This window comes from Mus musculus, chromosome 7 (genome assembly GCF_000001635.26).
Source record: "Mus musculus strain C57BL/6J chromosome 7, GRCm38.p6 C57BL/6J".
NCBI classification, from domain to species: domain Eukaryota; kingdom Metazoa; phylum Chordata; class Mammalia; order Rodentia; family Muridae; genus Mus; species Mus musculus.
In genome coordinates, this window is record NC_000073.6 from 28,425,300 (window position 1) to 28,449,620 (window position 24,321).

The following is a 24,321-nucleotide window of genomic DNA, read 5'->3' on the forward strand; positions in this document are numbered from 1 at the left end:
TGGGACAACATGAGGTCTCAAATGTGGTGCTCACCAAGCTAGGCTTTCAACAGAGCTGGCCACTGGGGACTACACTGAGTTGCATAGTACAAGGCCTGTTTAAAGGCAGAATATACTATTCCACTCTAATCAACTGTTGCCACGTGGGAACAGATTTGTATTAATTCTTCAGATTTTTTTTTTAAACTAGAAGGGAAAATCTGGCTTTGAAAATAAAATTCCCTATTTTTAAATGTTGGAAACTAATTCACATTAAAACAGCAACTGTGAACTACAACACAGAACAACAAAACCCCAAAACATTGTGGCTGTGGTCCTTGAAAACTGGAAATAGGCCAGAAGCCAACTAACAATTCCTCCCCGGGCCCTCTGTGGTCTGTATCTTCAAGCCACCCAGATGTGCAAGGGACATAACTGGTAGGGAGGACACAGGTGGAGCAGGTTCTAATGGTCTGCAGTGGAACTGGGGGTTTCTACAAATCAACCCATAAGACCAAACAATGGAAAACCATCCCTTAGTTAAACCCAAAGACCTGAGTTTGATTCCCAGAACCAACATGATAGAAACAACTCCAAGACGTCTTTCTGACCTCCACATACATACACACCATGGCACATGTGCTTACACATACCACCCACCCACCCATCCACACCCACACAGTAAAATGTAATTTAAAAAACGTTTGTTTGTGGGCTGGTGAGATGGCTCAGTGGGTAAGAGCACCCGACTGCTCTTGTGAAGGTCCAGAGTTCAAATCCCAGCAACCACATGGTGGCTCACAACCATCCGTAACAAGATCTGACGCCCTCTTCTGGAGTGTCTGAAGATAGCTACAGTGTACTTACATATAATGAATAAATAAAATCTTTAAAAAAAAAAAATTTGTTTTAAAAGATCTCCAAAATTGAAACCAGCTTGATCTACACACCAAGTTCTAGGTTACTTAATAAAGATTCTGTCTCAAAAATAAATAATCCATTCCTAATGGGACTGGAGAAATGGCTCCGTGGTTAAGAGCGCTTGCTGCTCTTGTAGAGGACTTAGCTTTGGTTCCTATCAACCGTATGGCAGCTCATAATCATCTGTAACTCTAGTTCTAGGAAATCCAATGCCCTCTCTGGTTCTCTGCAAATACTTGTGCATGTACTAAACATACATATATGCAGACAAAACACGTTCACACATAAACCTTTAAAATAAAGAAGAAAAAAATGACACAAGGATTTCCGTGAGTTTATAGCCAAATTGGGCTACCCAGCAAGTTTGAAGCCACTCAGGACTACATAGTAAGATTCTATCTCAAAAACAACCTAAAAGTAGTGATCTTAGGCTAGGGAGATAGTCAGGGGCTAAAACATACAAGCGGGAGGATTTGAGTTTAGATTGCTACAGTCCAGGTAAAGTAAGATGTGATAACCCCTGCTGCAGTGATCCTACATGGGTGAGAGATGGAGACAGGAGAACCCCCAGAAGTTCACAGGGCAGCTATATCAAGTGGTGAATAAGAGGCAAACTTATCTAAACAAGGTAGTGGGCAAGCACCAATACCCAAAGTTGTACTCAGATCTCATAATTCCTACCATGGCTCTCACACACTTGCAGCTACCCACATAAATGTGTTCCCACACACTCACAGAGAGGGAGGGAGGGAGGGAGGGAGGGAGGGAGGGAGGGAGGGAGAGAACATGAGATTGAGAACATAAGAAAGAAAAAAGAATGATCAGGACAGAAGGATGCTGAATACTGGATGTAGGTGGTACATGAAAATGAATGGATGGCCCCTTTCCACTGAAATGCAGAGGCCCTTGGTCCCTGTGTCCCTGAATCCCACCTCTTTGTTTGAAATGAGACAGTACCTAAATAAGGCATTTGCACCAACTGTCCTATGGCACCTCATATATGTACCATCTTTCCATGATGGGGTTATCTGTCAAATAGCCATTCTGTCTTCTGGTTCGAACAATGAGTTCCCTTTTAACCTTTGAACCCTTCTTCTGTTACCTTGTGGCTCACTGCTTTTGAATGAAGCCAACATAAATGGAGCATCTTCAAAGAGGTAGAAGGAAGGGGCTGACCCAAGGGCCACAGAGCCTGAAGTCTCCTTACTGGGCTAAACTTTAGTTCAACAGATCAATAAACACACTCCTCAGCCCTGTTAGAACTGGATTTCTTTCTTACAACAGTCTTGGCTACTTAAATATAAAACTACATCCACCACTGCTCTGGTCTCTCTGTCCTCACATGGCCAAACCTGAATCTTCTTGCTTTTGAGGAAAGCCAGGAGAGGGCCTGCTATAGCAAGCCTCTAGACAGTTAGCAACATTGCTGACATCTGGTCCGATTTAGAATGTATAACTTTCTTGGGAAGTACCTACAACCCCAGAGGTAAAAAAAATGGAACCAAACAAACAGCTGAGAGGTACCAGAGAAAATTTTCCCCAGGCTTCTTCCTTGGCCTCCAAAAGTGAGAAAGGACATGGACAGGACAAGTACTCAGTCAGCATTCACCCCCCTTGCCCAGGTTTCACTGTGCAGCCCTAACTATCTTGGAACTCACTCTGTAGACCAGTCTAGGCTCAAATTCTTTCTCCTGAGTGCTGAAATTAAAGGTGTGCACCAGCACTGTCCAGCTCAGTCAGCTCTCTTCATTTAGAAACAGAATTGGGTAGGTCAGGTGATCTGGCTCAAATCCCAGCTCTTCCACTGACACTACTATGGCTGTTGGCAAGTAATTCAGCTTCTTTCTCAGTTATACTGTGAGAAGACTTAGATGACACCATGTATAGGAAGACAACTAGTCAAAAGCCTTCCTCTCCTGCAACATATACTGTCACTCACAGGCCCTGCTAACAATTCTTCACAGGTGAGTTCACCTAGATCCTAGACATCTACCTTTGCAGTTTGTTTGAGACAAGTTCTTTCTATGGAACCCAGGCTGGCCTTGAACTTGAGATCTGCCTCCTTTAGCCTCTCAAGTGCTTGGGATCTAATTTAAAAATATATGTAAGGCTTAGGGGAGGGGGCTGTAACTCAATGATAGTGTACTTGTCTGTAAAATGTGAGAGTCTGGGATTTAATCCCTCTCAACACACACATACATAATACATAAAGATCACATACATTAATAAGACATGATTTTACAGATGGGAAAAATGAATTAGACAAAGGAAGTCACTACTCATGATTGTATAGGATCTGCAAGGCCCAGGCACTATGCTTTCAGACCTCTTGCTCTTAATAAAGATGCTGAAGCTCCCTAGAAGTCACTATTGGTGTCCAGAAATCAAGGTTATGCAGTATCTTTTCACACACGATCTCTGGGTACTATCAGTCTCCCCATCCATTCCTAGCTTTTATAGTTTCTGACTTAGGCCTGAGGAACACACATTTTATAAACAAAGGAATAGGCTACTTATCGAACACATAAAAAAGTATACCATCGGGGGCTGGTGAGATGGCTCAGTGGGTAAGAGCACCCGACTGCTCTTCCGAAGGTCTGAAGTTCAAGTCCCAGCAACCACATGGTGGCTCACAACCAGCCGTAATGAGATCTGATGCCCTCTTCTGGTGCGTCTGAAGACAGCTACAGTGTACTTACATATAATAAATAAATAAATAAATAAATATATAAATCTTAAAAAAAAAAAAAGTATACTATCACCTCACTAAAAAGAGCCTTTTTACCGGGCGTGGTGGCGCACACCTTTAATCCTAGCACTTGGGAGGCAGAGGCAGGTGGATTTCTGAGTTCGAGGCCAGCCTGGTCTACAGAGTGAGTTCCAGGACAGCCAGGGCTATACAGAGAAACCCTGTCTCGAAAAACCCCAAAAATAAAATAAAATAAAATAAAATAAGCTTTTTCTGTTAATGAACTGTTCTGGGGAAACAAAGAGAAGCCAAGCAGGGCTACTGGAAGCTAAGTGCAACATGGGAACTCTGAGAAAGCCTAGAGTAAAAAGGAAGTTGCATTCCTCTTCCTATACCAAAAGCTCTTGCTTCTTTACCTCTCACAGAATGTTCCCTACTCCCTCGTCCTCCTATAAAATTGTCACCTTTGTAGATATTTCAGACTCTCTTGTCATCTGTTTCTTTCCTCTCCTGAAGATACAGTCTTTTCCCCTGAAGCCAGGGTCTTGCTATGTAGTTAAGATGACTTAGCACTGGAGATCTTCTTGTCTCCTGAGTGCTGGGATGACAGGCATATATGCCCTAAAATCACATTTTCTTTTTGGGAGGAGGGGGAGGGGTGGAATGGATTAGGTCCTGCTATGTGGCCCTGGCTAGCCTGGAATTCATGTAGCCAATGTTACACCTTAACTCAATATGATGAACTTCCTTCCTCTGCCTCACAAGCTCGGAAATGCTGGGATTTGGGGCATGAACAACTACAACCTCCTGGGTTTTTTGTTTTATTTTAAAGAGGGGAAAAAAAAAAGGGTTGGAGAGATGGCTTAGTAGTTAAGAACACTGCAGGTTCACATGCAGATTGAGAACTCATACACCTAAAATAAACAGATATATCTTTTTTTTTGGGGGGGGTGGTTTTTTGAGACAGGGTTTCTCTGTGTAGCCCTGGCTGTCCTGGAACTCACTCTGTAGACCAGGCTGGCCTCGAACTCAGAAATCCACCTGCCTCTGCCTCCCAAGTGCTGGGATTAAAGGCGTGCACCACCACGCCCAGCTCAGATATATTTTTAAAGAAAAAGGCTAATTCATCAAGCATGCAAGGGCACAACAGATATGGCTGTAACAGAATTGTCTGCCTGATTCTAGTTTTCTTTTTAAAGACTTCGTTTATTTTCCTTGTATGTGTTTTGCCTCTATGTATGTATCAATACCTGAAGAGGCCAGAGGAGGGTGTCAGATTCTCTGGGATCAGAATTAGAGATGATAGTGATCTGTCATGTAGGTACTGGGAACTGAACAGCCAGTCATCTTAACTGCTGAGCCATCTCTCTAGCCCCTAGTTCTTTATTCTTAGTGGCAGCTACAAAAGTCCTTATCTGTGTCAGGAAAATGGCTCAATGGGTTAAATGCATGCTACCGAGCCCAACAACCAGAGTTTAATCCTTGAAACCCACATAGTGGAAAGTACTAATTCGCACAAGTTGTCCTCTGACTTCCACATGTGTGCACTATTATTTGTATGCCCAGATATGTTCATAATCACAAATAAATGTTCCCAATCCTCTTCATCAGACCTCAGATCAGACCTATCCCCAACTTTCCTCAAAAGGAGGAGCTGATATCTTTACAGGTGGTATTTCTTCAAGGGCTGCAGCTCTTCCCATTCTCACACTGCCTAGACTGTAAGAGGCTTGAGTGCAGGGAAGGTTATGGTTATATGACACACTGCTATACCATAGCATCTGGCAAAGAGCAGGCTCTCAAGAAACAGCTATGACACATTTCCCCACTGTGCAGCAGTTCTTCCCCTGCATGCAGCAATGCTAGGTTTAGAATGTCTCACTTCCTGGTCTTCCCACAACCCGTGTCACTCATCTTTCCTGCTCATCAGGCTCAGTTGTCACCTCTTCAACAAGGCCATTTCTGGCCACTCTTGTCTATAGTAATCACCTTTTACACCCATCCATTTCTTCACACCACATATCACATTCATACTTCTTTTTAAAATGTTAATATTTTATGTGTGTATGAATACGCATGTGTCACAGTTTGCATGTGGAGGTCAGAAGACAACTTGTGGTGTCAACACTCTCCTTCCACCTCTACATGGGTTCTGGGAATCAAATTTGGTCCTGAGGCTTATATACCAATTGCCTTCACATGATGAACCACCTCACTAGGGCTTACATTTCTCTTAATGCAGTATTTCTTCTCCCCCATCAGAATGCAAACTTCATTAGTTCAGGCCTTTCACTATTCTATCCTCAGCTATATCTCCAATACCTAAAATAGTTCCCTCCATGAATTACTCAATGAACACTTATAGGTAGGGACATTTAAGATTTGCATAGTTCTAGTTCACTGGGTAGTGGTGGCACACACCTTTAGTCCCAGCACTTGGGAGGCAGAGCCAGGTGGATCTCTGTGAGTTCTAAGGCCAGCCTGGTCTACACAGTAAATTCCAGGACAGCCAGGGCTACACAAGAGAGACCCTTTCTTGAAAACAAAGCAAAACAAAACAATCTTGCATAGTTCTTATACTTCTCTTTTATGACCTGTCTTTAACCATGACCTGACAAATTTGCACCAAAACAAACAAAGCCTCTCCAAAGTTCTAGGCCCTAGAAATTCAAAGGATTGAATCCCAGGACTACTGTAGTCTATGTTCTTAGGCCACTCACCTCCTTCTTGCCTCTCCTAGTGAGATCTTGAAACAATGTCAGTAGGGTCATACTCTAATGAGAGCAGGGAATTATTGGGGATGGGGACAGAGAAAAGGAGGAACCATCAGTACTCATAAACTTCATGGGATAGAATCACAATCCTATTTGGTTCAGCGAGTAAGAGACCCAGTTGTAGAACACAGAACCCCAAATATATCCAAAGATCTTCAACCACCAACTGTCCCACACCTACTAGGTGGAGAAATTGTTTCAAAATGGGATTCTTACAAGTTTTTTTCTCTTCTTTCCACTGTGGCTACTAAAGAAGTAGAGTTTAAAGCTGGGGTTGCTGAGGGCAACAAGCAGAAACCTGGTAAGAAAGAAGCTACTAACTCAATGGAGAAATGTGAAGGTTGGAACTATTATCTGAACCTTTGGATGCAGCTATAAGCAGTCTGGATTTTTCAGTAACATGAGCCAATTAACCCTCACCTAATTCCCCTGCACACCTCCCTCCCATCCCTACTGGAGCTTAAAAAAGGCACAGAGGTACTTTGTGCCAAGATTCTACTACCTTTTAGGGCCTGGGCTAACATACTTTCTGCTCACAGCACTCAAGTGTATGCAAGGCATTTGTTTTAAGTACTTTACATGCATTAACTTAGTCCAAGAAGTAAGATATCATTATCACCTTCATTTTTTCAGCTGTAGAAATGAAGGGTCACACTCAACTCCTATCTGAACAGAAAATCCAACTATCTAACCCAAGGCATTATCATTTTGGGACAGGCAGGGCTCACAGACCTTCTATTAGTCCCATCTATCCTTCACCTCATCGTATGTAAAATGAAGATAGTCGTAGTTTATCTACCTCAGGCTCCTGTGAATGTGAAATTACACAGATAAAGCATTTAAACAGCACCTAGCAAACAGTAAACAGCAATCCCTGTTACAGCTGTAGGTCACTCCAGTACAGCTGTGAAATACCATGCAAATGAAAAAGTACTTCCTTCTTTTAACTCTACTCATAGACAAAAGATACTAAGGGTGAGAGATGAAGATGTCTTGAGGCTTCGCATGTAGCTAAGTCATTAACCACTTCTTTTGTGCTCCAGGCCCTGAGTTCAGTTCTCAGCACCAGAAGACAAAAACATACAGTGTTTAAAAGTGTGTTATCTGTCTAGGAGCCCCTCATTGTGGTCCTGATTCCCACAGAACACTACCTCACCTAAATACCACCTATTCCATGAAGTCTTTTCAAATAGCTCAATTGCCACAGCAATCTATACCTCATGCCTTTTAGTGCATCTGCCCAAGCTCTCTACTGATTCCCTAAAGTCAGTATTTATCTTGAGGTCTCTATTTCCTCTTCTTGGCCCTAAAGAGAAATGGATTCTCTTGGGAAGAGCTGAGAAGACTATAGAGATCTGAAACTTAGGCTGAGAAGCTAACCCGATGAGGTGAGGTAGGACACTAGAACAAAATATAGGATAGTTCAGAATCAATGCCAAGAAAAGTTTCATGAATAGAAACAGTGGGGGCAAGAGTATAGGCAAGGAGAAAGTGATGAAAGGGAGGAAGGGGTGGGGAAAGTGTGCCAGGCATGAATGGGGAGTGGGATCTGAGAAAGTTGGAGCTACCCATTCTCTAAGAGTGCCCACTCATTCCTGGGGAACACCTGGCACATTCAGATACATCCTGTGCTTCTCGCTTCCTGTCTGGTGAGGGTATGTGGGAAAGTGCAGATAAAACTATAAGCAGGAAAGGGAATGGTGCTCTATAAAGTACACTGAGGGCCCTTGGCATCTGAGACACAGAGTGGAAGACCTGAAGATGGCCATATGGAGAGAGAAATGAGGAGATGAAAGGGACATGTATGTTCATGGAGGCAGCAATTTAAAGCAAAAGCAGCAAAGGCTCTGTAGTGGATCAGAGGGGAAGAAGGAGACAGTGCTGAGGGAGAGCTGAAAAGGAACCATTCAAAGGCAGAATCTGAAGTAATTACTCAGAGGGTGGGGTAACCTTGTGGAGAAGCCAAGATCCTTCCAAAGTGGGTAAGAAGTCTTTCTGGAGGATGGGTACATCACACAGTAGATCCTTGGGAAAATGAGGGTCTGCAGCAGGGCTTAGAGGCACATTTTAAGCACTCTTTCAGGGAGACTTTTTATTAGAGAGAGAGAGAAAGAGGGAGAGTATGAGAGAGAGAGAGCAAGCCTCTTAGAAGCAGTGGTTCTCAAACTTGAGAGCACACATCATAATCACCAGTAGCATTTGTTAAAAACTCAGATTGTTGAGCTCTGCTTTGAGGTTTTCTGATTAAGTCTGAGTAAGACCCAAGAATTGGCATTTTCCAACCAATGCTGCTGCAGGTCTAACTAACCATATTTTGGGAGCCACTGACAGAGGGAAAGGGAGTGCTTCAGTAATGGGTCTTCAAAAATGAAAGGAAGAAAGTTGAAGTGAGTCCTCAAAAAGTTTCTAAGTAGGTGTTGAGATCTTTCCACTTCTGAAAGGAGAGACCTATGGGGGTCATGTCTAAAAATAAAGGAAGGAAGGAAAGAAGGAAGATAGGTAGGTCAGTCAGCTGGTCTATTGAGAGAAGTCTTCAAGCACTAGGATTCCAGAAGTAGAGGAAGTTTGGGAAGGGAGAGTCTGAAGGATGCTGGGGCCCCTGCAGAAATAGTGGGGGAAGTAGGCTGAGTATCCAGAAGAGTTTATAATTTCAAAGGACTAAGAATGGAGGGATAAGAGAAAGCAAGAAGAGATTTAGCCTAACTGGGATTCATCTGACAGATTCCTGAAATAAGACTGGGGATGTCAGAGAAGAAAATTGAGGGTGGGTTTCCAGAAAGTGCTATAGATTACCGACACGGGGCTTGGGAGAAAAATCTCTAAAGAATGTCTTAGGAAGTGGTCTTCTGAGAAAGGTCCTGACAGAGGGATTTTTAAATACAGGGTAGGGTAGGCATTGGGGGGCTTTATGAGAAATCTCAAGTTTAAAAACAAACAACCCCCCCCAAAAAAAAACCCCAAGCATATAGGGCTGAGGGAAGAAGACTCCTAATGAAGACCTGAAAGCATTGGAGTAGGTTTTCCACAAAGAATTCTGGGTGTTCAGCTATACTGAAGAAAGATTAGGTAGGTATGCAAGGCTTTCTAAAGATGGTTCTAGAGAATTGGGGGTGGGGGAGATTCTGAGGAAGAGATAGCTAGAAAAGTCTTTTAATAAGAAAGTCTGAGAAAAAGAAAGAACTAAAGGCCATCTCAGGGTTACTAAGTTCTGTGATGCATGGGGGTCCTGAAAGCTGTAGCTTAGAGGGGTGTTTCAGTATTGTAAGGAAGAGTGTCAGAAAGTTTACCAAAGGCTAGAAAGGGAGTTTCAAATTTTCAGGTTATCCAAGAAAAGTTTGAGAAGAATAGAGGCTATGAGGAAACTTTTTTGGAGTCCGTACACTATTCTTAAAACATGTGGTGTGTGTTACTGGAAAGGATTTGGGATACAGAAGACAGGCTTTGGAAGAGGTTTTGGGAATATGAGAGGAACTCTGGAGATTTTCAAGATTAGAAGGTGTAGAGGCTGAGGAGAAAAGGGCTGGGGTACATGAGATTACCTCTAGAGCATTCCAAGCTGGGGAATATTTGTGTAACATGAGTTTGGAAATCTATAGAAGGGTCTAAGAAATATGAGAAGAGGACAGGGCGTATATAGGAGGTGGAAGCAAAGAGAGGAGAGGAGAGGGTCCTCTAGGTGAGTTTTGGCATCTAAGAGCACTTCCTGAGTATCTGAGGACGACTGTTCTGGGATATGCAAGCTCTTTAAGGATGATGTAGTGTTCACCAGGGACATCCTGAAGAATTTGGGGATAAGAGTGAAAATCTCTAAGACTTTTGGAATGGGGAGAGGTAGAAGGGTAAATTCTTGGGGGTATTTGAAGAAGTCTGAAGGAGAGATGACTTGAATATGTGATGCAGATGGGGGGGGGGTTAGATGCAGAGAGTATCTGGGGGCGGTTTAGGGGCTTTAAGGTTCTTCCTGGGGGAGATGCCTGGAATATCTGTGCTGTGAAGACAGATGACGAGTAGCCACCAAGGAATGTGTTGCGATTCAGGAGGAAGATGTGAGGAGAGAACCAAGGACCAAAGGGCGGGGATCCACAGGGAGCGTCCCCAGAGGAGGCAGTTGAAAGCTGAGGGTGGTCTCCGGGGAGGCCGCTGGAGTCGTGCGGGAGGACCAGGCAGATGTGTGCCGAGTCAGGACAGAAGTCCCCGGGCCCGGCCCCTCGGCTAGCCCCAGGGCGTGACGGTTTGGGAGGGAAACTGAGGAAGGGGCCCGGGTAGGGAGAAACGGGCTGAGTGCGGAACCCTAAGGGGTCCTCCAGGATCCTCCGGCCTCCCGAGGCCCGAGTCAGCCGCCCGCCGCAGCCCGCGGCGCGGGGTCCCTGAGGGGGCGGGGCCGGCCGCGCGGCCTGGGTCGCCCTGAGGGGAGCGCCGCGCGCCTCGACCGCCGCCGCCCCGCGCCCGCCGGCCCGGCCTTGCCCGAGACTCACCGCCTCGGCCTCCGCCGCCGCCGCCGCCACCCGCACCTCCTCGGGCAGCCGCCGCCACCCGCGCCGCTGCCGCCGCCGCCGCCGCCGCCGTCGCCCCCTCTCTGGCCCGAGAGCTCCCCTCCCTCCTCCCGCACCGACCACCGCCGCCGCCGCCGCCGCCGCCGTCGCGCTGCGTCACCGCGCCGTGCGTCACCGCCCCTGGCCCCGCCCCGGAGGGCCACTGTGCGCCAGCATTAGCTCACACCCTATTGACAGACGGTGAGCCCAGCCAACTGGCGGCGAGGGCAGACCGAAGGGTGGGAGGTGTGCGGCAAGAAAGGCGGGGTCTTGGCCTGGAGGGGAGCGACAGGGCTGGAAGGAGGCCTGAGAGGCCCGCCCCCTCCTCACTACGATTGGTCTGACGAGAAGGTGACGGACAGACGGACAGGCCCCGGGCGGAGAGCAGAGGGCCGGGAAGAGGAGGGGCGCGCGCCGCGTTGCCCCGGGCAACGGTCTGGCGAAGCCCGCGATTGGACCTACGGACCCGCAGGGGGCAGTCTCGCGCCGGTCTAACTCAGTAGCGGCGAACCCAGTCACAATTCCTCATTCTGGCGTTCAAGGACCCCCTCCTCTCCGCCCCTCGGTCACACCCCGCCCAGGGTTTGTGTCCGGTAGTACCATCGCCCTTTGGGATGACAATGCTGCCTCCTGGCTCCTGGTATCGATCGGCCGCGCCTCAAGTGACACCTCAAGATGAGCGAGGTCGACCCTTTAAGGGTGGAAAGAGATAAGACCCCACACATAAGAGGCTGTCAATAAATGGAGATTGCTTCCATCACTCTTGTCGTGATCTTAGTCCATCCACAAACTGTCCTGCGCTGGGGTGAACTGACTGGAAAGGGGCCGGCTCTCCAGAAGGGTGACAGCAACGTGGCTTGTTCCGAGAACTCCAAGAAATACAGTCAGGGTGGAGTGTCGAATTTACGACAGGGAGTGGTAGGAAATGAGCTGCGGCTAGATGTTTGGCCACTGGAGGGAGTATGCACTTGTGCTAAAGGCACAGCGACTAGAGTGACGGGGCCAGTAAGGTCTTGGGGACTTGGGAGTTTGGAAGGGACGCCTCTAGCTTACATAGGGAAGTGGGGTGAGAAGGAATGAGACACAGAAGAGAGAACCCAGGGAGCTACCTGGGGAGTTGGGGCGGGGTTGCATCTGGAAGGGACCTTGGGGAGGGAGGAGGTGCGAAGTAGGCGGGACACTCAGGTGGCCCATTGAACTAGCCTTTTGCCACTGGCTGGCCACAGGGCGGAAGAGAAAAGTCCAGGACAAAGCCCTCTGGGAGATTGGGTCCCAGAGGAGAAGCTCAATGTGGGACAGCCAACACTGAGGTCAAGACCATTGCCCCACCTCGGGCACAAATTGAGGCTGGAGACCAGGATTTAAGGATCATTAGAGATGGTAATTGAGGTTGTGGGAGTTTGTGACCAATCCCAAGGAGGGTATGAGGGGTGAATGGAGACAAGGCTCAGACGGAATTCTGAGAAATGAGGGCACATGAGTTGAGAAAAGAAATGAGTACTAGACCAACATTGTGAAGATGGCACAGGAAAGAGTTGACGGGAACTGGGCTTAGCGGCGCGTCCTATCCCAGCAGAGCATTTCTGTAGGCTTGAAGCTAGCCTGGTCTACATATTGAGACCCTGAACTCGGGAGGCAGAGGCAGGTGGCTCTCTGAGTTCAAGGCTAGTTTTGTCTACAGAGCGAGTTCCAGGACAGCCAGGGCTGCGCAGAGAAACACAGATATTTTAAGTCTTTTTTTTTTTTAAGATTTATTAATTATGAGCACACTGTAGGTGTCTTTAGACAGACCAGAAGAGGGTATCAGATTCCATTGCAGATGGTTGTGAGCCACCATGTGGTTGCTGGGAATTGAACTCAGGACCTCTGGAAGAGCAGCAGTCAGTGCTCTTAACCACTGAGCTATCTTCCCAGCCCACTCCACCTTTTTTTTTTTTTTTTTTTTTTTGGTCTTTGGAGACAATGTCTTTTTAGATATTCATGGCTGGCCAAGACTCCTGCCTCAGACTCCTGAGTGCTGGGGTTAGAGATCTGTACCACCACACAAGCTAGAGAGGGAGTTCTTTGTTTTTAAAATAGAAGAACTAAAATTGTATGGAGGCTTAGGAGAAGATTCATCAGGGGTCAGGGAGAGATCATAGGAAGAGTTGGGAAGACTGAAGAGGTACCTGGCAGGTGGGATGGAGACCAGTGATGGGACCTGCCCATTATTAAAAAGGGGAGCCAGCACAGAAAGTCAAGTGGAGCAAGAACTTAGAAATATTTTTTTTATTTCTTCACTAAAATACATATGGTTTTCTCATAAGTTACTTTGCCTTTATTTCTTCTTTATAGAACAGGTGGCTTTATGAATTGATTTTTTTTCCAAAATTTGGGCATATAAATAGGTCACATTACCCAGGAATTGTTTCAAGGGAAGGGGAACTTGTGTATCTGTGTGGGACACTCATGAGATCAAAAGGCCAGGCCCTGTGTATGATAATGCCTGCTCTCACTGAGCTACACATAACCCCTCAATGCCCATTTGTTTATTTTATCAGATTTTCTAGAGTTTGTGTTTGTTTGGTTTTGGGGTTTTGGTTTTTTTGAGAAGGGCTTTTCTGTGTAGCCATGGCTATTCTGAACTCACTGTATAGACCAGGCTGACCTCAAACTCAAAGATCTGCCTGTCTCTGCCTCCAGGGTGCTGGGATGAAAGATGTTCACAGCTACTTCTCCGCTGCCAGTGCTCTTAACTGGTTCTAGATGGCGAGCTATCTCTGGAACACCTGTTTTTTGATGTTGCTTTTTTTTTTTTTTTTTTTTTTTTTTTTTTGAGACAGGACCTTGTGTATGCCCAGGCTGGCTTCACTGTAATCCAGGTTGGCCTCAAATTTGCTATGTAGCCAAGGTTGTCCTTAGCTCTTGATCTCCTGTCTTTCTTTGCCTATCAAATTCTAAAATTAAAGAACTGGCTCTGTTTTGTTGTTTTTGACAAAAAGCTGAGCTATGTAGCTCAGAATGGCCTGCAGGTCCCCATCCTCCTGCTTCTGGCTCCCCAGTGCTGGAATTGCAGGCACACATCATCGTGCTCAGCTAGAATCTCCTGTGTCCTTTTACATTTCTCATTAGAGTTTATTTGTTTATGTTTGTGCATGCATGAACACGCCACGTCCCACTTGCGGAGGTCAGAGGACAATTTGTGGGAATCAGTTCTCTCCTTCCATGTGGGTTCAAGGAATGAATTCAATTTTTCAGGCTTGGTAGCAAGTACCTTTACCTTCTGAGCCACCTCACCGGCCCTATTTTGGTCTTTTGGTATGCAGTGTCTCTGTGTAACACTGGCTCTTCTGGAGTTCACTGTTGTCACCTAGGTTGGCCTCAGACTTGGCAATCCTGACTGCTGGAAGATATCTATATCTATCAATGTATATTATGTATTATGTTATATAATTAATAAACATTGCAATTATATTTAAATTGGGGGCTGGAGAGATGGCTCAGCAGTTAAGAGCACTGACTGCTCTTTCAGAGGTCCTGAGTTCAATTCCCAGCAACCACATGGTGGCTCACAGCCACCTATAATAAGATCTGATGCCCTCTTCTGGTGTGTTTGAAGACAGCTACAGTATACTCACATAAATAAAATAAATTTTAAAAATTTAAAAATTAAAAAAAAATTATATTTGAATTGTATAGATTTAATTAAATATATTTAGTTATATATTTATAATTATATTATATACACATATATAATAGTATATAGATGTATATATAAACATACATATTACATATATATACTTATTACATATACATACTTATTACACACACATGTATTACACACACATATATATATACATATAATAAGCTGTAACTGTTTGGGCCTTTTCTATGCCTACCCTTGCTCCCAAATAACACAGAGACCATTATATTTATTTAATAGCTTTGGCCTTAAGCTAGGCGTGTTCCCAAATAGCTTGTAACTCAATTATTCCATTTATACTAATCTAAGTTCTGCTATGTGACTTGTTACCTCTCCTCGGTTTCATACAGTCCATTTCCTCCATGTCTACCACGATTGATTCTTTTCCAGAGTTGCTTTCTCTGTCCAGAAGTCCCACCTTGCTCTTCTGCCTTTTGCTATAGGCCATAGGCTTTTTATTTTAACCTATCAGAGGACACCTGAGGTAGGCAAGGAAGGACAGAGACACATCTTGACACAGTATACAAAAACATCACTCCAACAATAGGCCACCATTTTCATGGTAGCATTTATTAATTTTTGAGACAGGGTTTCTCTATGTAGCCTGTCACTGCTCTAGAGGCAGTGGGACCTGGGAGAATGGAGTTAGTAGAATGGTTGAATTTAGCAGTGGGTGACAGCAAACTTTAATCCCAGCACTTGGGAGACAGAGACGGGCTGATCTTTGAGTTCAACGCCAGCCTGGTCTATAAGAGAGGACCTATACAGAGAGACCCTGTCTTGAAAAAACAAGAAAATAAAGAATAAACGTGTTTTCCACAGTACCAGACTTATTTCCTCTTTTTAGGCATCTCTATCTGGGAGATAGGTGAAGTTTTTTTCTCTTCACAGCAATCCCAGACCAGAGTTGCAAATTTAACTAGGGCCACAGTGAGGCAGTATTCGAACCCCCATCTTAGTGACTGAAAAGCCTCACAGGTTCTGACAGATGCAGGGAAGGAAGGAAGGGGAGGAGCCCTTTGTGACAGTTGTCCTAGGCTAGGCATAAACAGGATGTGGTGTTAGAGGAAAGCTTCCCCCTTTCATAGCCCATCCCTCTCAGCCTGGGGTCCCCACCCCTAGAAGACAGAGGAACTGAGAAGAGGCCTAAGGACAGAAAAACATGGTCAGAGGGCCTGGGTGACAAGGAAGGGTGAGGGGGCCGAGTTCAGGGTGACCTGGATGGAGGTCAGATGGGGGATGAAGGTCACAGGCAGGAAGGGAAGGGACCCAGTCTTGACAAAGCTTGGTCGTAGAGGTAGAGGCCTCAGGCAAGCAGATGCTTAGGTCTTTTGGAGTAATCCAAGGGAATCCTCCAGGAAGGTGGTACCTGGCCCCTGTGTGTCCCTCGGAGCTGAACTGTGTGTCTTAGTAACTGCCTCCCTATCCAGGTGTTTGCCAAAGGCCACTCATCTAGGCTAGTTTCAGCGTCTTCATTGACTTACGAAGATACTTGGGTCAGGAAAGGGGCCAGGTTAGAAGCTAAGCCGGCTCAGCTCTTCCCTGTCCCATTGGCAGTCGGACTCCCTGGTGGTGTGTGAAGTGGACCCGGAGCTAAAGGAAACATTGAGGAAATTTCGTTTCCGAAAAGAGACCAACAATGCCGCCATCATAAGTCAGTGACCTCTGCCCTCTCAAGGGTGGCACGGGGGGGGGGGCTGTCGGGGGGGGGGGAACAGCAAGGCAGGGAAGTCTGGGCTGGTGTCCCCTGGAATGGCGAGGGGTCTGTAATCTGTGTTCTATCCCTCCCCAGTGAAAGTGGACAAAGACCGGCAGATGGTGGTGCTGGAGGATGAACTCCAGGTGAGGGGCTGGGATTCTGGACATTCCAAATACAGGAAGATGTCTGGGGACAAAGTTGGGAGGGTGCGCCAGGGTTGGATCAGCTACCTCATAAACAGGGCACCGTGACACATGCTTTTCTAATGCTGGCACTCTAAGGGTGCAGAGAGAGGGACCAGGATTCAAGGTCATTCTTGGCTACAGTGTTAAGTTGGAGGCTAGCCTGGACTACACAAGACCCTGTATCAAAAAGCCAAATAAGGCTGGGTGTGGTGGCACTGACTTTTAATACCCCAATGCAAGAGATAGAAGCAGGCAGATTTCTCTGTGTGCTTGAGGCCAGCCTGGTCTACAGAGTGAGTTCGAGGGCAAAAAAAAGCCAGGTGCTTCAGTTAGGGTCACTATTGCTGTGATGAACCACTACGACCAAAAGCAAGTTAGGAAGAGAAGGGTTTATTTGGCTTACATAGCCTGAATCACAATCCACTGAGGAAAGTCAGGGCAGGAACTCAAACGTGACTGGCACCTGGAGGCAGGAGCTGATGCAGAGGCCATGGAAGAGTGCTGCTCACAGGCCTCTCGTGGCGTGGTCAAACTATTTTCTTATAGTACCCGGGGCCACCAGCCCAGGAGTGGTATACCCACAATGGAGCTATGTTCCTATATCACTAAAGAAAGTGCCCTATAAGCCGGGCGTGGTGGCGCATGCCTTTAATCCCAGCACTCGGGAGGCAGAGGCAGGCGGATTTCTGAGTTCGAGGCCAGCCTGGTCTACAGAGTGAGTTCCAGGACAGCCAGGGCTATACAGAGAAACCCTGTCTCAAAAAAACCAAAAAAAAAAAAAAAAAAAAAAAAAAAGTGCCCTATAGACTTGACCTAAATCTGATCTAATGGAGGCAATTTCTCAATAGCGGTTCTCTCCCCTTGAATGACTATAGCTTGTGTCAAGTTGACACAAACTAGCCAGCACAGGAGTTAAATAAAAAGAAAAGGTTGGGAGGACAACTGTACAGAGCTCTTGCCTGTAGAGCCAGGTCCTAGAGCTTAAAAAAAAAAAAAAAAGTTTTCATTTTAGATAAGGTAGCCCAAAGCCACTAGCAACCCTATATAACTGGATAAACCTCCCACTGTGGCTTTGCCGTCTGCAACAGCCTTCCTTCCTTCCTGCTGGAGCTAAGTCTGTTTGGCAGAGAAGGGTATTGACCAGGAAGAGCTAAGCTCCCTTAGGCCCCCTAAAAGGAAGTATACTAAAGCGGTTACCATGGGAATGCAGATTCAAATCGGAACTCTGGCATTTACTATCTTGTGCAATGTGGGGCAAGTCCCTTGACACTGCCGGACCTCAGTTTCTGTAGCTGTCAAAGTGGGCATAATAAGACCTTCCCATAAGGGTTCTGAGAAATCTCAATGAGTCCACATGCACTTCTTCTTAGCAAAATGTCTCTGCATGTTTTTAAGTGATCATTTAATAAACCAAATGACAGTCATTTGTTTGTTCCCTGTCTCTTTCTCTCTGCCTCAGAACATCTCCCCAGAAGAACTTAAGTTGGAATTGCCAGAGAGACAGCCCAGGTATATGGGGGGAAGGGGTAGAGTGGGGGAATATGGGTAGGGGGTGACAGACCTATAAACTGGGGGACTGTTGGGCTCTAGTTCTCTTTATGGGCTCAAGATCTCTGTGTTTGAAGCCAAGAAGTCATAGTCTAGAAACTTTTGTTGATATAATATTATTTTATTGCAGAATTTTCACTAGTATGTTAAAGAGCCATTTATTTGTTTTATGTCCGTGAGTATTTTGCCTGCAGCTATGACTATGTACCACATACGTGCCTGGTGCCTGCATAGGTCAGAAGACATCATAGATCTCCTGTGACTGGAGTACTAAGCTACCACATACGTGCCTGGTGCCTGCATAGGTCAGAAGACATCATAGATCTCCTGTGACTGGAGTACTAAGCTACCACGTGGGGCTTGGGAATGGATCCTAGGTCCTCTGCAAGAGCAGCAAGGGCTTCTAAAAACTGAGACATCTTTTCACCTCTTATACCAATAATTTTTTAAGGGGTAGACAAATCAGGAGAGCATTTTAAAAAATTTAAGGACAGGTGGTGGTAGCATGCACCTTTAATCCCAGCACTTGGGAGGCAGAGGCAGTTGGATCTCTGTGAGTTCGAGGCCAGCCTAGTCTACAAAGACAGTTCCAGGGCAACCAAGATAGTGAGCTCCTGTCTCAAAAAAGGTTTTTTTTTTTTTTTTTAATTTATGAGTATGCATGTTTTCATGCATGTCTATGCACTTCATGTCCATAGAAACCAGAAGAGGGTTTTGGATCCCCTAGAATCGGAGTGACAGAGCATTGTGAGCAACTTTGTGAACCTGAACCCAGTCCTCTGTAAGAGCAACAATGGTTCTTAACTGCTGAAATATCTCTTCCAGCACTTCCCCTTTTAAAAGAGGACTTAATTTATTATTTATGTGCGTGTGTCTATGGGAGCCACCTGACACTGGGTCCTGGGAAACTGACCTGCAGCCCCTACCTAAGAACAAAAAGTACCCAACCCCAGAGACATCTCTCTAGACCCTCTTGTTTCTTTGAAACGCAGTCTCCTGTATACCAGGTTGGCTCTGAACTCAATATACACCCAAGAACAGCCCTGGATTCCCAATCGTTTCACCTCTGCCTCGCAAGCACTTGGGATTACAGCTCTATGCTCTAATGTCTGATTTCCATCCTCCTGCTCTAGCCTTCTGAGTACTGGCATCAGAGGCCTGTGCCACTCTGCCTGACTCAAATTGGTCTGTTCACATCTTTCATCCTGACTCAGACCCCAAAAGAAAGGGACTTTTGACAACTGCAAAGAGCCAGGGCCCAGAAGGGGACCTCCCCTCCCAGAAGGGGTTCGATGCTGATTTTGTTTAGAGTTTTATCTTACAGTTTGTCTTTTCTGTGAAGTCCAATCGATCAGATTGTGGCACTTAGCACCTTGGCTCACATGCAGTTCCAGCTCCTGGGTCAGGCACCCAGCATGCAACTGCTGAGCCAGCCCTCAGGGCCCATTGCTGGGATAGGGAAGTCCCGGGCCTAGCCCCAGATTTAAGGATGTGAACTCAGAGCATCGATCGCGCAGCTTCTCAGGTCTCGTTCTCTTCCGTAGGTTTGTGGTCTACAGCTACAAGTACGTGCATGATGACGGCAGGGTGTCCTATCCTTTGTGCTTCATCTTCTCCAGCCCCGTGGGTGAGGACAGTGTCTTAGATTCTCTGGAGCAGTGTGTGTGAGAGAGAGAGTGTTTGTGAGTGTGTGTCTGTGTGTGTTGGGTGTGTGTTTGTGAATGTGAATGTAGAGTGTGTTGAGTGTGCATGGCTGTGTTATGAGTGTGCGTTTGTGAGTGTGTGAGTGAGTGTGAATGTGTGTGTGTGTCACTGTGGAGGTGTCAATAGTAACCAGGTATGGTGGCACACACCTTCTAAAACCAGCACACAGGAGGCAGAGGCATGCAGATCTCTGTGAATTTGAGATCAGCCTGGTGTGAATAGCAAGTCCCAGGACAGCCAGAGCTACATAGAGACTCTGTCTCAAACAACTCTCCCTAAACACACACACACACACGCACACACACACACACACACACACACGCACACGCACACACACCATAGCCAGGCATGGTCATGCTCTAACTGTGATCTCAGCACAGAACTTGGGAAGCTGATGCCAGGCCCGACTAAACGACAACTAATCTGAACAAGTCGGGCAGGCAGGCATGGTGGCTCAAGCTGTTAATTCCAGCACTCAGGAGGCAGGGGCAAGCAGATCTTTGTGAAATCAAGGCCAGTCTTGTCTACACAGTGAGTTCAAGATCAATCTTGGCTACATAGCGAGACCCTGTCTAAGGAAAAGAAAAAAAAAAAGAGTAATCATGTGAATGTGTGTGTGGGTGGGTGCGTTGTACGTGGGAGCTGAGAAGTGAAGGCAGGCATTTAGATTCGTCAAGAACTCATGGAATCCTGTTCATGTTACCTGGAAATCCCTGACAGGCTTCTGACTCTTCTCCCAGAGACCCTCACTATCACTTGAAGCTCCCAAACAAATGTAGAAACTCTTGAGGACGGATGACTTTCAAGGTCCTCCTCCAAGGACCTTCTGTGCCTACTGGACATTCCTAGAGCTTTACCAGTTATGTCGCGTTCCCCACCACATCCATCTCCCTTTCTCACACAGGCTGCAAGCCTGAACAACAGATGATGTACGCAGGAAGTAAAAACAGGCTGGTGCAGACGGCGGAGCTTACCAAGGTCCGGAGGGGCTCTGGAGGGGCTGGGCAACCTGAGGGTCTGAGGGAGGGAGCCAGGGGCTGGACCCCTGGGGTTGGTGGGCTGGGGGTAAATTCTAGACCCCAGAGAGAAAGGCTGGGCCTAGATCCTCAGGTCTGAGGGAAGTGGGATGGGCCTGGACTCCAAGGTCTGAGAAAGGAGGGATATGGAGGCTGGGATTTCTGGATTTGAAGCAGGAGGGCTTCTTGACAAACAAAGTAGGAGGGTGACTCCTGGGTTTCTAGTAGGAGGACTGGGGTACGGACTCCTGGGTTTGGAGGAGGATGGCTGGAATCTGGACTCCTGATTCCTAGGGGGTTAGGAATCCTCATTGGATCATAATGCCGATTGCTCTTTATCCAGGTGTTTGAAATCCGCACCACAGACGACCTCACCGAGACCTGGCTTAAGGAAAAGTTAGCTTTCTTTCGTTGACCTTTGAGCCAGGGATTTGGAATCCTTACTTCTGAAGGCTCAGATTGATAGGATATGAACATCCAAGAGCGAAATAAAGGTTAAAATTTCAGGAACTTAATAACGACATGGTATCTGCAAAATCTGAGCCTCTTTGTTGGTGCCGCCGGACAGTCCCTACAGTTCCAACTTTGGCCGGGAGGGGGCGGACGTTTCCAGCGAAACCAAGCTGGTCCCAGGAGAACAGACACCTGTTTCTCAGAAACCAAGGGAGGGGGGACTATGGGGTTTCCTTGGATGGAAGGTGGCCTGGGTCCCCTTAAGGAATTTGGAGAAATGTTTGAATCAATGAAGGGTCACGCCTAAGGGGATAAAGACCCTCGAGAGGAGAGCGCGGGCACCCTTTTTCTCCACCTGTTTCCCCCGCTCTGGGACAAGAAGGCATCTTTGGCGCCAAATGCTACTTTTCTCAGCCCTCAGATAGGAAGAATTTAAAGGCCAAAAGATGTCAAAAGATCAAAATGTAATTGCTTCAGGCACTCAGGAGGATGCTGAGGGATGGATGTTTTGAGGTTTTGCTAAGCTTGAAGGCCCAGGACTGTGGGGAGAGAGAATTCAGAACTCTCAGTGAGCCCCAGAGGGCTTGAAGAGTCAGGGAAAGGATACTCCCTATACGCTAGCCTTTTTTCTTTTTCTTTCTTTTTTCTTGGCACATCAGGGCATTGAATTTTCTCAAACCTCTGTTTCTCTTTGAAGGACATGTGTTGAGCACCCAAGCCATACAGGGCTCTGAGATGGGCAGTCACCACAAAGATGAATCATACTTTCTCTGCTTCTCCCAGTGTCTCCCATGGCTCCTCAATCCTCACACCCAAGGCCCCTGGAACTCCCTCCCTCCACCTCTTTCCAGGTTCCCCGTTGAGAGGTGGCCGTTGCCATGGTAACAATGACACAGTGACCTTGGGCCTGGGCTGTCCCTCCCCCAACCCTGGTGCTCTTAGACGAGCCTAAAAGGGAATTCTAACCCTGCCTCTCCCTCTCAGCCTTCAGATTCTTCCCCCCTTCAATCCGTGTTCTTTTATCCCCAGTCAAGACAAACCCTTGTCGAGAAGTTCTGCATAGAATATCTCTAAACTGGGCTATGGAGAAATGCCCTTAGCTTTCCATGTTCTGGGACATGTGGATCAAGCTGTCTCCGCCCTGCTAGAGGCTCCACCCCACCTATGTTTCTTCTGATCACAGCCTCAGTTCCCAATGGCTGGAGGTGGGAAAGAGAGGTCTGGGGATAAGAAGAGGCATCGAGGCCAAGCAACCGCCGCTGGCTTGCCGAGATCATGGAACTTGTCACAACAGTCACAACCTCAAATGCATAACAGCTAACTCTCCCACTGAGCGCTTCCTACGAGTCAAGGATCTGTGGGCACCATACGGGCATAGTTTAATTAACCTCACTCTGAAGACAAAGAAACCGAGGCACAGAAGGTGAAGCCATAGACTATCCCAGGCCCAAAGACCACACTATGGTTTTTTTATGCAAGAACTCAACAGCCATTTCTTTTCCCCCTCCATCCTCACTATCCTTCAGAGTTGAACTGGCTTTTCGGGTAGAACTGCAAATAACCCAATCAGAAAGGACCATGTAGGTGACTCGCCCAATCAAGAGCAAATCTGGAAAGCAAAGACTAACCAAAGGGGCGGAGGGGTGGTTCGATGGGTTCAGTCTTTTAAGAAGTACCAGCACCCTGATGTTAACTTATTTATTTACTTTTTAAAATTTTGATGTATTTTATTACATTGTATTTGTGTGTGTGTGTGTGTGTGTGTGTATTCTTTGGGCAGGAAGGCAAAAATGCAGAGTGTGGCTTAGGCATTAGTGGGTGGGGCTTAGACTTGTGGGTGGAACCTAGGATAAATACTATAATTAAGTCTCGAAGTGGGTGGTGGTGGTGGTGGTGGTGGTGGTGGTGGTGGTGGTGGTGGTGGTGGAGGAGGTGCAGTGATCGGGTATGACTGCAATCCCAGCACCTGGAAGGCACAGGCAGGCGGATCTCTGTGGACTGGAGGCCAGTCTGGTCTATAAAGTGAGTTCCAGGACAGCTAAAGCTACTGAGAAATCCTAATCTGGAAAAACCAAAGAAGAGTAAGAATCCTGAGTTTCAGGTTGGGCGTGGTGGCGCACGCCTTTACTCCCAACACTTGAGAGGCAGAGGCCCGCAGATATCTCTGAGTTCAAGGCCAGGTTGGTTTACACAGCAAATTCTGGGCCAGGTTGCCATACAGAGCTAGATTTGTGCTTTAGGGCAGGGCTTAAGAGGCAGCAGGTAGCCCTGGCAGTAGTGGCACATGCCTTTAATCCCAGCACTTGGGAGGCTGAGGCAGGCGGATTTCTGAGTTTGAAGTCAGCCTGGTCTACAGAGTGAGTTCAAGGACAGCCAGGGCTACACAGAGAAACCCTGTCTCAAAAAACCAAAAAAAAAAAAAAAGAGGCAGCAAGCAGGTGGGGCCAGAATTGGGGGTAGGGCCTAGGTGAGGAATTATAGGCTAGGTCATGAGGTCATGAGGTTGGAAGATGTGTTGCAGGAAGTAGGGCTCGGGTTAGTTCTTTCAATTACCTCTGCATCGTAGGCTCTTCACTCATTATCCATTATGTGTTCCTGTTACCTTCCCCTCTGCCCACACCTCCAGTCCAGGGACAATGTCACCCCTCTTTTGGATGCTTATGTGTGCTTCCTCTTCATGCACATGCTATGCTGCCATTTATTACTGTGTGACCCTGGGCAAGTGACTAGACCTCTCTGCCTCAGTGGTTCTCATCTGTAAAATAGGGATAGTCAGAGGAGAGCCTTCGTAATTGAATGCCCTAGAATCAGTGCTACATCTGTCTCGTTTGTTTGCTGCAGGTCTTCTCCTACTTCATTATGTGTGCTACGTGTGCACACATGTGAGTGTGTGTGTGTGTGTGTGTGTGTGTGTAAGGCAGAGGTCAACTTCAGGTGTTGTTTCTCAGGAGTGGCTCACCTTATTTTTATTGTTTTATCGTTGTTTTTAATAATTTATTTATTTTTCTTTTATGTGCCTTGGTGTTTTACCTGCACACATGTCTGGGTGAGGGTGTCTGGTGCCCTGTAACTAGAGTTACAGTTGTGAGCCTCTATGTGGGTGCTGGGAATTGAACCAGGGTCCTCTGGAAGAGCAGCC

General features: G+C 46.7%; 2 protein-coding genes across 6 annotated transcripts in view; one reads left to right on the forward strand and one right to left on the reverse strand.

Moving 5' to 3' along the window:
- Samd4b (sterile alpha motif domain containing 4B) overlaps nucleotides 1-10,892 on the reverse strand; it is a 36,670-nt gene extending 25,778 nt beyond the window's left edge. Inside the window, exon 1 of the mRNA NM_175021.3 lies at nucleotides 10,839-10,892. The gene's annotated coding sequence lies outside the window, so the exon portion shown is untranslated. The remainder of the gene's footprint in view (nucleotides 1-10,838) is intronic.
- Nucleotides 10,893-12,169: 1,277 nt separating this feature from the next.
- On the forward strand, nucleotides 12,170-22,931 carry Gmfg (glia maturation factor, gamma). 5 transcript variants are annotated; one of them, NM_022024.3, is made up of 7 exons: nucleotides 12,170-12,275; nucleotides 16,135-16,231; nucleotides 16,370-16,419; nucleotides 17,921-17,970; nucleotides 19,554-19,636; nucleotides 20,618-20,691; nucleotides 21,073-22,931. In NM_022024.3, exons 1-7 carry the CDS (start codon nucleotides 12,273-12,275, stop codon nucleotides 21,142-21,144), a joined length of 429 nt encoding a protein of 142 aa, NP_071307.1. In that variant the 5' UTR covers nucleotides 12,170-12,272; the 3' UTR covers nucleotides 21,145-22,931. The 5 variants fall into 5 exon arrangements, with proteins under 5 accessions (NP_071307.1, NP_001277479.1, NP_001034281.1 ...); NM_001039192.2 differs by lacking the exon at nucleotides 12,170-12,275 and adding an exon at nucleotides 15,638-15,742; NM_001377092.1 differs by lacking the exon at nucleotides 12,170-12,275 and adding an exon at nucleotides 15,692-15,769.
- Nucleotides 22,932-24,321: the final 1,390 nt, after the last annotated feature.